The 13291-nt window shown below is 43.8% G+C and overlaps 1 protein-coding gene and 1 pseudogene across 2 annotated transcripts; both read left to right on the top strand.

Moving 5' to 3' along the window:
* Nucleotides 1-917: 917 nt before the first annotated feature.
* LOC120651442 lies at nt 918-2479 on the top strand (annotated as a pseudogene). Its single transcript, XR_005666193.1, has one exon. The product of XR_005666193.1 is annotated as an uncharacterized LOC120651442 (transcript).
* Nucleotides 2480-4900: 2421 nt separating this feature from the next.
* Nucleotides 4901-7407, top strand: LOC120652878 (putative receptor protein kinase ZmPK1). The gene has a single exon (XM_039930815.1). It carries the CDS (start codon nt 4901-4903, stop codon nt 7328-7330), a length of 2430 nt encoding a protein of 809 aa, XP_039786749.1. The 3' UTR covers nt 7331-7407.
* Nucleotides 7408-13291: the final 5884 nt, after the last annotated feature.

Here is a 13291-nt window from a genome sequence, read left to right on the forward strand (position 1 = left end):
GTCCAAAATAGTCTTTAGCATGTGTTCCCAAGTCCCAACCCTAAACAAATTTCGAACGGGAAAGTAGACATGTTCAACTCAGAAAATTTATACATGCGAACCTCAATTCTTACCATTCTTCGAAAGAAAAAAATGGATCCCTTCACTGCATGCAAAATTACATATCCCATTTACATGGATGCCTACACAGAACAAGAAAAGTTTGACGCACGCATCACAAACATCAGGCCAATTTCTAGCAAAAAGCAAAATACATGCATTGCTGTATAAACATGCTATGCAAGCAAATTACAGCGAATTGACGAAATAAAGAGAATAGAGACATATATGCCTTACAGAAGATCACTCCATTCTATATAGTAATGTCTTGTATTTTAGGCAGATGCATATATTCCTTCTTTTGATAATGGAAATGTTATCTTCCTTATACATATAATTTGTTAATCTTTCCAGTTAATAAGTTCAATCGACAACTCTCGAGAGCATCACACTGTATAAGACTGTGATGCTCTCGAGGTTATTGTCATTTATTCTCCAATCATATCTGATACTTTTTGTGATTTGAGAGATATAAGAGGAAGGATGTGTGCACTCAACTTTTTGACCAATGCATTGCCGTATTTGCATGATAGCTAATAGAGCAAACAAAGTAAGTTAGTGTTGAAAAATGGATTGAGGAGAGCTCACACGACAAGGACTCACCTTTAGGGAAATGGACAAGTGTTAGCGGTGCCCGACACGTATTAGATTATCATGCAACGCGTGGCGGACGTGGTGGTTGCATGGTGGTGGTTGGATGACAAATGTAAATGATATGATAGCTCTCATTCCGCTATGTAGGCTTTGATGGTCTATGGCAAAGATAAGTACAAATTTTGTTTGGGTGACAGCTGCTAGTCCATGATAAGAGTTGAGCCCCCTATAAGAGTAGCAACCTTGAGGTGCTCACCGCTACTTGTGGAGAGTAATCTCTTCTCCAGCGAGAGGTTCCGTGTGGAGATCCCGTGTGAGAGTAATTTCTTCTCAAGCGATGATGCATCCCCCACTGCTTGTGGAGGAAGACACCGCTGCCAATAAGGTGCTCACCAATGACGACCTTCTAGGTGAGATCCTTCCGCGCATCCACTGCCCATCTTGCCTTGTTTGTGCCGCGCTCACCAGCAAGAGGTGGCTCCGCAACGTCTCCAGTGAGACCACCATCCGCCGCTTCCGTTCACGGATGCCATCCCAACTACTCGGGGTCTACGTCTCCATTGATGGCTTCTCTAACCCGAAGTTCGTGTCGCTACCTGATGCTTCAAGGCCTGAGCACGCAGCTGCACTCCGTCATGGTAATTTTAGTTTTGATGACATGGATTGTCCATTGCTGACTATTTGGGATTGCCGCAATGACCGTGTCCTCTATGGATTCAGTGAATCCTTTCATGTTGCTTTTGACCCTGCTGTGAGGGCACCACTACGGTGCCCCGGAGAAGACACGGTCATGCTCCCTCCACAACCATCCACAACCTGGCCCAATTGTCCTCACGCTATGCTCCTTCCTGATGAGGACAATGATGACTCCTCATGTTATTGTGTCGACATCGTCAACAAGGACCAGACAGTCCACGCGAAGGTATTTGTCCTACGGGCTGGCTCCTGGACCGTTCACTTCTCAGCCATGGCAGATCTTGCCAAGTCTCCACAGGAGATCCTGACGATGACTCTGCTCATGCGTGGCAAGATTTACATGCTGACCATGGCAGGATACATCCTTACACTGGATCTAGCCACCACAAGATTTTCTATTGTTGATCCCCCTAGAGGTGTGGAATTTGAGTACACCGGCAACCTTGTCCCTTGCCGGGGAGATGACTCTGTTCTACCTCTTAAATGTGAAGGGGGACAAGCTTACTGTCTGGTTCCAGAGGATGGATGACCACAGCAGCGTTGGAAGCCGCCCTGGCGAGTGGCAACTCAGGGACACCATTTCCCTACTTGAAGCATGTGGCCATCTCATGCAGCAGGGTGGGGACCCAATAGATGGGCAGGAGCGGGAGGAGGGCGTTGTGTCGATTGTCGGCGTCGGGGACAATGCTAGGTTCGTGTTCTTGGAGTTTGAAGAAACTGGTGTCATAGCGTACATGCATCTCAAGACCAGAAAGGTGAAGAAGGTATACCAAAGGCACCCAGACAACGATTTCGCTATAAGTGTTCTTCCGTTCATGATGGTCTGCCCTGTCATCTTCCCAGAACTAGGTGCAAATGAAGGTGAAGGATTGCAGCAAGAGTAGACGTCCTAGAGTTTATATTTACTTTCTTTAATCTGAATAAGCTATTTTATAGACACAGGAGGCAGAAATGGAGCCATGGGCATTGTGTGATTTCTGTTCTCATCTTTGAACAGCTTTGCTTTACTCTGGTGCTCATTAAGAGTTAAGACTTATTCAGCTGCATTAACAATCATGGTATATATTCGTTTGCATTCCCTAATTCGTCCAGTCCATGCTCGATTTAGAAGCTACAAATTTTGTCGATTGCCTGGCCTCGACGTCGTCTCTGCACCGTGAACTCCGGCAGATCGCTGCCGCTGCGGCTGTCGCCGCTGCCAGCGCTCCAGGCTCGGCGCGCACGCCTGCTCGGCAGGCAGAGCTGCGACCCGGCCGGCTGTTTACGGAAGCCCGGCAATCTAGAAGGGGTTGGGGGGATGGATCTCGGCAACCTGGCACCTAGAACTCAGGCTGCCTGACCGCCTGACCGACAGGCCGCGCATCCCACCCACGCATGCTATTAATTGATTTTGGCTTCTTCCCTACCCAACGCCTCCCACCCTCAAATCTTTAGAAGAAATGTATCACCCCTCCTTTTATACCTTTTTCTCCACAGGTGCCTATACATTTTTTTTTGCGAGCTGCCTATAAGTAAAAAAATGCCAATTTATGAATCTAAATTAAAGAATTGGTGAGATGACGAACGTCAAACTACTTGGTCTGGCAGCGGTGACGGCAAGAGGAGCAGCCAGAGGGCGGTGCCGAGCAGCGACTCCAAGAACCGCCCCAGTGCAGACCACGGGAAGAGCGCGCTGCAGACGTACGTGTAGTACAAGGAGCTGACGCCGAGCCAGAGGATGAGGAAGACGGAGAAGATGGCGATGCCGACCGCGCTGTGCGGCGTCCGCGCGAACCTGACGAGCACGATGATGAAGAAGGCCGTGCCGCTGACGCACACTATGTTGGTGGTGGCCAGCCCGTACACGCGGATACAGCAGTTCATGGCGAGCAGGGCCGGCGCGGCGATGGACTTGGCTGTGGCAGGAGCCTGACCCGACGATTCACAGCTCGCCCAGCAGGTCACGTTCGCCGGCGCGTATGGGCATGATAATATGATAAGACTCAGAAAATTCACAGAAATTTCTAGGGAATTTGCGAGGTCCTTGCTGATTTGGGCTTGCGAAATGGCAACGGAGACATGGTAGAAGAAGACGCGTGTTTTCTCCGGCAAGTACAAGGTATTCGAATTTTTTATTTTTGTGATACAATTTTTTACTGTAGTTACGGAATAATACTCCAAATCTGATAATTTTAAAAATAGGTCTCGATCGTCTCCTCCGTCCAAAGCAAGAAATCGTAAAGCCAGAGGAGGAAAACAGGCGATGATGGTGTATTGTATTGCATTCCGGCCGGGTCCACTGATTTCGTGTCTGTAAGGGTCAACCGTACTGTGTTTTTCAATTGGGACACAGGACACTATCATTTTAAAAATACTGTTAAGTGGTACTGAGATTGCGACAGACTGGAATAGTGGTATCCGAAATTACTTCGACGATTGCTAATGTTGCATTACAAGAACATACATGCTTGCGCTAATGCATGGAGGACAATTCTTGTAACACTTTTGTCAAGACTAGCTAATATGCCCGTGCGATGAATGTAAGTATGCTACCCGAAGTCATAAATATATCGATAAGTATATAAAAATGTATATACTATACACCATATGTATTTCATGATAATATAGTACAGGTTGGTTGAGGGCTTTAGTCTTTTTCTATTTTATTACTCGCCACATGGTTAATTTTAAACTATCTCTAACCCTTAACTCAATAAACAGTCATCCGAATTTTGATTAAGATTGCGATTGATAGATTAAGAAATTATTGCTTGCATTAGTCAATAGAGATAGAGATTGAATATGATCTTAGTCAAGCTGCAAATGGGGCTGGTCCTGATTTTGGTAATCACATCTGCCGTTTCATTTCGCCAAGGTGCCGAGGTTTCAAGAGTTTGAAACAAACATGAAAAGGCACCTGACAGTGGCATAATGACATTGGCTTCCCATATTCCCCATTGCGGTTGTAGTTGTCTGCCAACTTCGCTACATCCAAATGTTCCATTTTTTTCTGAACTTTTATTCTCCTCTTTTTCATTCCGAAGTTTTCCAAAATGATTTGTTTTCTGAATTTTATCCATAATGTTTTCTTCCTAAATTGGGTTGCCAAATTTTCCTCTTTCCCAATTTTTTCTTGATTTTTTTGCTTACAACTTTTTTGACGAATTTTATTTGCTTGATTTTATGTTTTGAACATTTTTTTGTTACATAATTATGTTTCATTTTCGTCCAAAGATTTAATGCTATATATATATATTTTGCTAAATATATATGTCCAACCGAAATGGGAAGGAAACACCCTGTCGGTAATCGACCGTGTCAGTTTTGCTTTTTACAGGCGACCGTAAACTTGATTTGCCCATTCCAGACGGCGACCGTGTATGTGCCGTTAGCCACCAGGACCTTTTCTTGTAGCAGAGGGGGGGATTGGAATTGGACCCAATATAATTCCACATGACTCGTAGACTACAGCCACCAATCTCCAAGTACAAAAGCCGTCCATGCACCTGAGAGTAAACCCGCAGGCAGCACCATGAGAGTACACACCATCCTCGCCTCGGCCTTTCTCCTGCTCGCCTCGTGGCCTTCCTCCACGCATTCGGCAAGCGGACGCCGCCGGAACACTCTATGGCGCGGCGACTCAATCGCCGTGGAGGACGCCTCCGGCGACGTCCTCGTGTCCCCCGGCGGCAACTTCTCCTGCGGCTTCTACAAGGTGGCCACCAACGCCTACACGTTCGCCATATGGTTCGCCCGCTCCGCCGACGCCACCGTGGCGTGGACGGCCAACCGCGACGCCCCCGTCAACGGCCATGGCTCGCGCGCCGGGTTCCGCAAGGACGCCTCGTTGGTGCTGCAGGACTTGGACGGCCGCGTGGTGTGGAGCACGAACACCAGCGGCACGCAGGCCGACCGCGCGCAGCTCCTCGACACCGGCAACCTCGTCGTAGCCGACGCCGCCGGGCGCGTGCTCTGGCAGAGCTTCGACTGGCCGACGGACACGCTCCTCCCGGAGCAGCCCATCACCCGGTACAAGCGGCTGGTGTCGGCGTCGGCGAGGGGCTTGCTGTACTCCGGCTACTACAACTTGTACTTCGACAGCAACAACATCCTCAACCTCATGTACGACGGCCCGGAGATCAGCAGCAACTACTGGCCGGACCCCTTCAAGCAGTGGTGGGAGAACGACCGGACGGCCTATAACAACAGTCGGTACGGCAGCCTCGACAGGCACGGCGCCTTCTCGGCGAGCGATCAGACGCAGTTCAACTCCTCCGACATGGGCGAGGGCGTCACGAGGCGGCTGACGCTGGACTACGACGGCAACCTCCGGCTGTACAGCCTCGATGGCGGCGACGGGCGCTGGCTCGTCACGTGGGCGGCGCTCCCGCGGGCGTGCGACGTGCACGGGGTCTGCGGGCGCTACGGCGTGTGCGCGTACCTGCCGGCGCTGGCGTGCTCGTGCCCGGAGGGGTTCGTCGCCAGCGACGCCGGCGACTGGAGCAAGGGGTGCCGGCGCGAGTTCGACCTCCGGTGCGGCGAGCCCGTCTACTTCGCGGAGATGCCGAGCGTTGACTACTGGGGATTCGACTTCAACTACACCAGGAGGCTCACGATGGAGACGTGCCGGCAGATATGCCTGGACGACTGCAACTGCGAGGCATTCGGCTACAAGATGGGCACCGGCGAGTGCTACCCCAAGATCTCCCTCTGGAACGGCGGGGCTCCCAACATCAACCAAAACATCTTCCTCAAGGTCCCGACGCGCGTCAAGAACCTGAGCCCGGCCGTGCTGGACTTCCATGGCCACGCCTGCACGGTGCACGAACAGAACGCCAGCGTCGTCAGCGCCTCCTCCTACTTCCATGTCAGGGGGAACAAGATCAACTTCGTCTACTTCTACTCGTTTCTCGCGGTGGCGTTCGTCGTGGAGGCCATTTTCATCGTCGTTGGGTACCTGTTCGTCTTCCGCGCTGACCCCGCCGCAGGACGGGTCGGCGATGAAGAAGGGTACGCGCTGTTGTTCAGCCAGTTCAGGAGGTTCGCCTACGACGAGCTCTCCGATGCGACTGGCAAGTTCGCGGACAAGGTCGGATGGGGCGCGTCGGGGACCGTGTACAAGGGTGTGCTGGACGACGGCCGGAGCATCGCCGTGAAGCGACTGGACGACCTGACGCAGGCCGACGAGGTGTTCCGGTCGGAGATGAGCATGATCGGGCGGATCAACCACATGAACCTTGTCAGGGTGTGGGGGTACTGCTCCGAGCACTCGCACCGGATCCTGGTCTCCGAGTTTGTGGAGAAGGGCTCGCTCGACAAGGCCCTCTTCGGGGGCGACGGCGCGTTGCTGGGGTGGCACTCGAGGTACAGGATTGCCGTCGGCGTCGCCAAGGGCCTGGCCTACCTCCACCACGAGTGCCTGGAGTGGATCGTGCACTGCGACGTCAAGCCGGAGAACATCCTGCTGGACGCCGAGCTTGAACCCAAGATCACCGACTTCGGGCTGGTGAAGCTGCTCAGCCGGGACGCGTGCGGGCGGCTGGTGCTGTCCAGGGCGCAGGGCACCAGGGGGTACATCGCGCCGGAGTGGGCGACGAGCCTCCCGATCACAGGGAAGGCCGACGTGTACAGCTTCGGCATCGTGCTGCTGGAGCTGATCAGGGGGCAGAGGGTCTGCGACTGGGTGGTGGACGGCAGGGGAGGAGACGATGATGTGGTCGTCTGGCTCCGGGAGAATAAGAGGATGATGAACCTTGACCTTGACGACGAGAGTTCGTCGTGGATGGAAGACAAGTTTGTCGATCCCCGGTTGCGCAGCGATTTCAGCCACTTGCAGGCGGCGGCGATGTTGGAGCTGGCGGTGTCGTGCGTGGATGACGATCCCAATAGGAGGCCCAGCATGAACGTTGTTCTGGAGAAGCTGCTCTCGCTGGAAGATGACACGCCTGCGCGCTATGCGTGACATGTTCCGTGTCCTTGTCGGCTGGTTTTCAATGCCACCGAAATTAGCTTTGATCCGATGTGCAAAGTTAAAGAATGTGAACGGGTATTATTTAATCTTTTCTTGCGAGACAATGTGTGAGTATTCACATGATGAGTCCCTAGGTACGGTTTCGCTGCCATGAACATACAAAAGTGTTGTGTCATATACGCTAATACAACAAAATCTATATATATATATATAAAGACTCGGGAAGACGAAATTCAAATTCAAAAACACGAGTTACTATTCACGGCACTATTCAAATTCAGCGGTTACTATATCTATTCGAATGATTGATGTCACAGATATCAAGCAAACACTCTTGGCATGCTAAATTCGTGGCACTATTCAAAATAACAGGTATTATTCAAATTCGGAATATGAATAGCGCACGAGCACTCACCAGAGAGTGGCTTAGGCACCCAAACTTCCTACTATTCAAGGCACTAACTATTGGATGAAAGCGACTTGCGTGGGTAGTGGATATGAGTGCGTGATTATTAGCAGAATAATATTTCACAGCTAATATTCAAACACCGACTATTCAATGATAGCGACCTCTTGTGGATGGTGGACGAGTGCGTGATTATTTGCGTGTGATTAGTGATTATGCAGAGTATGGGTATGCGTGCTTCTCAGGATCTTGGCAGGTTCGCGAAACCAAAATTTCAGTCGGTCGTGAAACTATGGTTGTGTAAATCCTAATCGGTACTCACCGCATGCATCGCTAGCTTGCTTCAGGACCATGCCTACCCGGTCTTCTCCCGAACTAACCCCGGCCACGCGCACACAGGACTCAGGCTCTACCGTCTCCCCAGGCAGTTCCGCCCGAAGGGAACACTTCTCTACGGACACAGGCTCTCTCAGACGCTTCTCCATGGGCTAAACGAGAGCAACTCAATGCAGAGGTTTCTCCTCTAGGGTCCCTAGCGTAAAGACATTACCCCGTATGAACGAGCTCAAAGGAAAGCAGGGAAATTCATAGGAAAGGTTAATTCATTTCCACAGAGCAAACTTACATACGGCTTTCCCTTTCGGGAAACCCCAAGCACTTACACAACCTTGGATTACCTTACAGGCGAAGGGCGATTACAACAGCTCCCTTATTTCTATATTACAATGGGAGTGAGATGGCTACTAATTAGGTGGAGTGTGGTGGATGCGCTCTGAGTATTAGGCTCGGTGTCTTCTCTCCTCTTCTTCGTCCGTCTGGTTGGTCGGTGTCGAATGCGTGCGTCTGGCTTCTCCTTTTATAGACGGGAGGAGCCTTCAGGCTTAAGGAAGCGCTGGACACCTGGCGTCTTCAATTATCCTTCTTTACTGTTGCCTAGACAGCTGGACGGCGGTGCTGTCTTCAATAATTGTCCTGGCTGCAGTGGAACTCACTGTTCTGGACGGCGGTGCTAGCTTCAATAATTGTCCTGCCTACAGTAGGACTCACTGTTTGAAATTACTATTTATTCCTTTTGCCAAGTCCACTTCCTTCACGTGATATTCTCTGGATATATTCGAGAATATATTTGGTGTGTATAGTCTTCCACGCCCGAATGATTGATGTCGCAGACATCAAGCAAACACTCTGGCATGTTTATCCCATGGCGAAATTGTTGATAACACCTTATCAACATTAATATTAATCTTGCTGATATTCTTCTTGTAATATTTTTTCCACTTCAGTACCAACATCTTCTGGCTGCCATATTTCATACCATGCCAACAATTCTCAATATTCTTTTCTTAGTTCACATTCTGTACCATAATTAGGCTTTATCAGTCTTCCCACTTCTCTTTGTATGATACTATTTTTTCCATAATATTCTCGTAGGAATATTTTTATTATCTTATTTTGATACATCATATAATATTCAGGATCAAATTTTGTATTTCCTTCTATTTCTCTTGCTTCAGTAAATATCTTCCACTTGTTATGATTTGCATTATTGGCGAATAACTCTTCATAATTATGCCATATATCAGAAGACCAAGTAGTAGGAAATTTATATGATCCTTTTGTAATATAAATATCATGGCTTGCTGGTCTTATAGGTTGTGTAAATTTTGGTGGATTAGAGCAGAATCTAATTCTATATCTTCCTTGGACACAAGCTAATTTTTTAGCTGCTTCTTTAATAGCCATTCCAAGGTCTGATTGACATATTTCTCCAAGTGTTCCATATATATCATGAGCTAAACCATGGTCTATAATAGTTTGTAAAGAGATATCATTACCAGTATTTCTTTGCATACTTCTGAAGTATTTTAAATTTATATCAGCCTTGAATATTATAAATTTATGACGAGGCTTGACAATTAATTTATCATCAATATGGAGTAAAAGAAAGATATTTGCTTTGGCAATTATTCCTAATTGCCTTTCTTTTCCTTGATATAATTTTATAAAATAGTTTTGTATATCAAGAAAGGTTTTGTATTGTCTTTCAGCATATTTGCTCCATATTAGATCTATAATATCCTGCGTGAAACATGACAGGACTTGCTCGATCAGTCTTAAAACTTATTCTAGGAACTAAAAACTCTTGTGGAGTATTGCCTAAATATTTATTCTCCTTCTTATCTTTCTCTAAACTAACTTCTTCTACTAATTCTAACTTATTTTCCACTTTCTCATTATTTTTCTGTTCTAGACATGCCATACAGGCTTGTCTTAAACAAAGACTACATGTTGCTCTTCCTCCTAGGTCTTGATAATATACGCAATATACACATTTTATGCTAGACTTACCTTCTTTATAATCACATTCATGATTGCAAATTACTTGATCCATCATTTCTATTTTTAGACCAGCTAATTCATCAATTAAATCTAATTCTTCCTCACTTGATTTATTTTCTTCATCATATTCTACTTCATCTGTCTCTATTATAGAATATATTGACTCATCGTCCATTATATCATCATCACAAACTAAGATATTCTCATTCACACTATCTATTATTAACACATTTTCTTGTTCTTCTTGCTTACTAGAATACCTTTTCTTATCTTTATTAGGGCATGTTTTACTTAAATGATCTGGTGAGTTACATATAAAATACCTACATGTGCTATCATAATTCTTTTTAGGATTATATCTTCGTACATTTCTTTTATGAAGGAAAGGAGCTCTATTATCTGATCTCCTCAGAAAATATCTCTTCTTTGTTTTTACATTTCCCCTCTTGTAATTCTTTGGATATCTTTTACTTCTAGATCTCTCTTCTCCATATGTCAATGGTATTTGAACTATCTTATTGCAAAAATTATAATCTGATTGTTTCGTTGACCTTTGGGCTTGTATATTTGTGCATATCTTTCTAAGCTGCTTAAAAAGAAATGTTATAGCTTGAGAAATATTATATTCTTTGCATTTCTTTTTATATTCTTCGAATATCATAGACCCTAAAGGGTCTGGCAACTTATTAAAGTATCTTTCGATGATTCTTTTATTATATCCTTGCTTAGCAGTTGTAGCATTATACAAATAATGCTGAGAGAACTCTTTTATTCCTTTCCAGTTTGTTAAAGTTAGCTTTTCTATTTATTTTAATCTTTCATTATGCAAGGTAGTATATCCTTATTCAGGATCTTCTCTTATTACAATGCAGGAAATAATATTTGCAAAATTATATGAATTACTACAGGCTCTTTTTAACTCTTCATAGTAATTAGGAAAGGCTTCTATCCATTGTTCCCATAAAACCTTAGCTGATTCTCCTAAAAATGTTTCTAAATATGTAAGCATATCTTCTACTCTATTTCCAATATTATGCTGATTTTGTATGTATTTTTGCACTATCAATCCTTTCCATATACTGATTATATTCGGCCAATCTATAGGGTCATGTGTTGCTAAGTTTAATATAGCACCATCACTTCTATAATTTTGAAATTGAACTGTCTTTTCAAATTGTCTTCCTTTTGAACCCATATATTTATATTGTCCAGGTATATAGCTATGTGCAGGTTCTTCCTTTTCTGGTGGCCAAGTTCCTGACATTCTAGAAGGTCTTTCTTTTTCTTCTTCAGTTTTCATTTCTGGACCTCGTCTTCTTTTAGATGAACTAGAGTCAAGGTCCATTGCTTCTATAGCATTATATTTGTCTTGTAAAGACATATGTAATTCTAAATCTTTGTTATATGACTCATTTATATCTTCATCCTTTTCCTCATAACTTTCTAATAAATACTTATTATTAATTTCCCACTGTTCCTCTTCACTAATAATATCTTCTTCTGTATTCTCTATCTTTACTTCATTTTCCTTTTGCAACTTTAATTCTTTATTATCTAAATTATCTTGTAGTTTCAGCACATTTTTATTTTGTTTTATTGGTGTATAAGGCTTTCTACTATTTAATTCTCTTTCCTTTTTAATTTTGTTAAGCCTATAAATTTCTCGTCTAAAGTAAATTTCCTTTTCTCTTATAGCAGACCATTCACATAGCATAGAAGTATTATATTCATCAGAAATTTTACTTAGCTTTTGCTCATAATATTTTATTTCATTATCAATGTCTAATTTTTCCATAAATTCACATACACTATGTCTTCTATTTTCTTCTACATTTGATTCAGAACTAGATGCTTCTAAATCATCCAGACTTTTTTCTTTATAATCTACAAACCTAATACAAGTTTGCCCCTTTCTATTTTCACAGCTTATGTAATCTTCAGGCTGTTTTAAAATCTTTGGTTCTATTAAAGCAGCAATATTCCATTCTTCTCCTGCTCTTTCTTCAGAGCTGATTTTAAGAGGACTCCTAAAATTTATTCTTTTGGATTGCATACTTTCTATTACATTATTCACATTTACTTTATATCGAGTTCCACTTCTATTGGTTAATCTTCCAATGAATTCTATGCTTACTAATAAATTGGTACCTTTAAAGTCTTCATAACCTTTGGTCTGAAAAGCAAATACCATTTTGTCTATAAATTCTTTTATTGACATTATTAAATCTGGAGCTATATATGTTATTAGCATATTTTCATTCATGTCTCCTTCTAAGAATCCTAATGATGCTTTGTGTACTGATTCCCATCTTTTATCTAATAGGGTGATTAAAACTTTTGTTCCTAATTTCTTCCTTGTCATTCCTTTAATTCCTATAATATACATTCCTTGATGTATGTATTTATATCTAGTATATTTCAATATTTTCTCAATTTGCTTAGTAACAATTCTTAACTGAACAGGTTCTGTTAAAACACTTAATTCAACTTCTCTAGATATTCTGTATAATCCACTTTTATACTCAAACCAACCCATTTGATATAATTGTTGAGGTCTTATTTTCCTTAAAGTGTCCTTCTGGTATCTTTCAAGGTCACTTTCTACATCTATCATTTCTTCTAAGGTTTCAATTTCATCACATCCTCCTTTTAATTTATCCATTAGGCTTAAAGGCCTAGTATCTTTTTGAACTACCTGGAGACACTGGTCTCTTCTAGTGAGGCTGTCAGATACTTCCATTTATCCGAATGTAATGATCTAGTAACCTCTAGTATTCCAGATGATGACAACACAATTTCTTTACTATGCTCAGCAATATTAGTACTTTATAGTTTATTGAATAAATAAGATATATCCCTTTTAATATAATTACTATTTTGGCTAATCTTTCCCAGAAATATTTTGCTTTCTTCCAAAGCTTGCAAAGCTAATTCTAATTTTTTATTTGCTACTAAATATTGCTCTTCTAGATGCTTGTGTTCTTTCGGTAATCTTTCAAATTTTAATTCTAAATCGTCTTGTCTTTTACCCCAAGTTATGTAAAAGTTATGAATTAAATCAACTATTAAATTTATCTGACCGTGAGAGGTATGTCAAGTATGCTCTTCAGAACTATTTATTCTGCACTTAATATTTATATTTTCTTTAGTACTAACAGTCTTTCCGGTATTGACTTCTAAATTCAAATAATGTTTTTTTAAATTTT

Source organism: Panicum virgatum, chromosome 1K, assembly GCF_016808335.1.
Source record: "Panicum virgatum strain AP13 chromosome 1K, P.virgatum_v5, whole genome shotgun sequence".
Classification (NCBI taxonomy): domain Eukaryota; kingdom Viridiplantae; phylum Streptophyta; class Magnoliopsida; order Poales; family Poaceae; genus Panicum; species Panicum virgatum.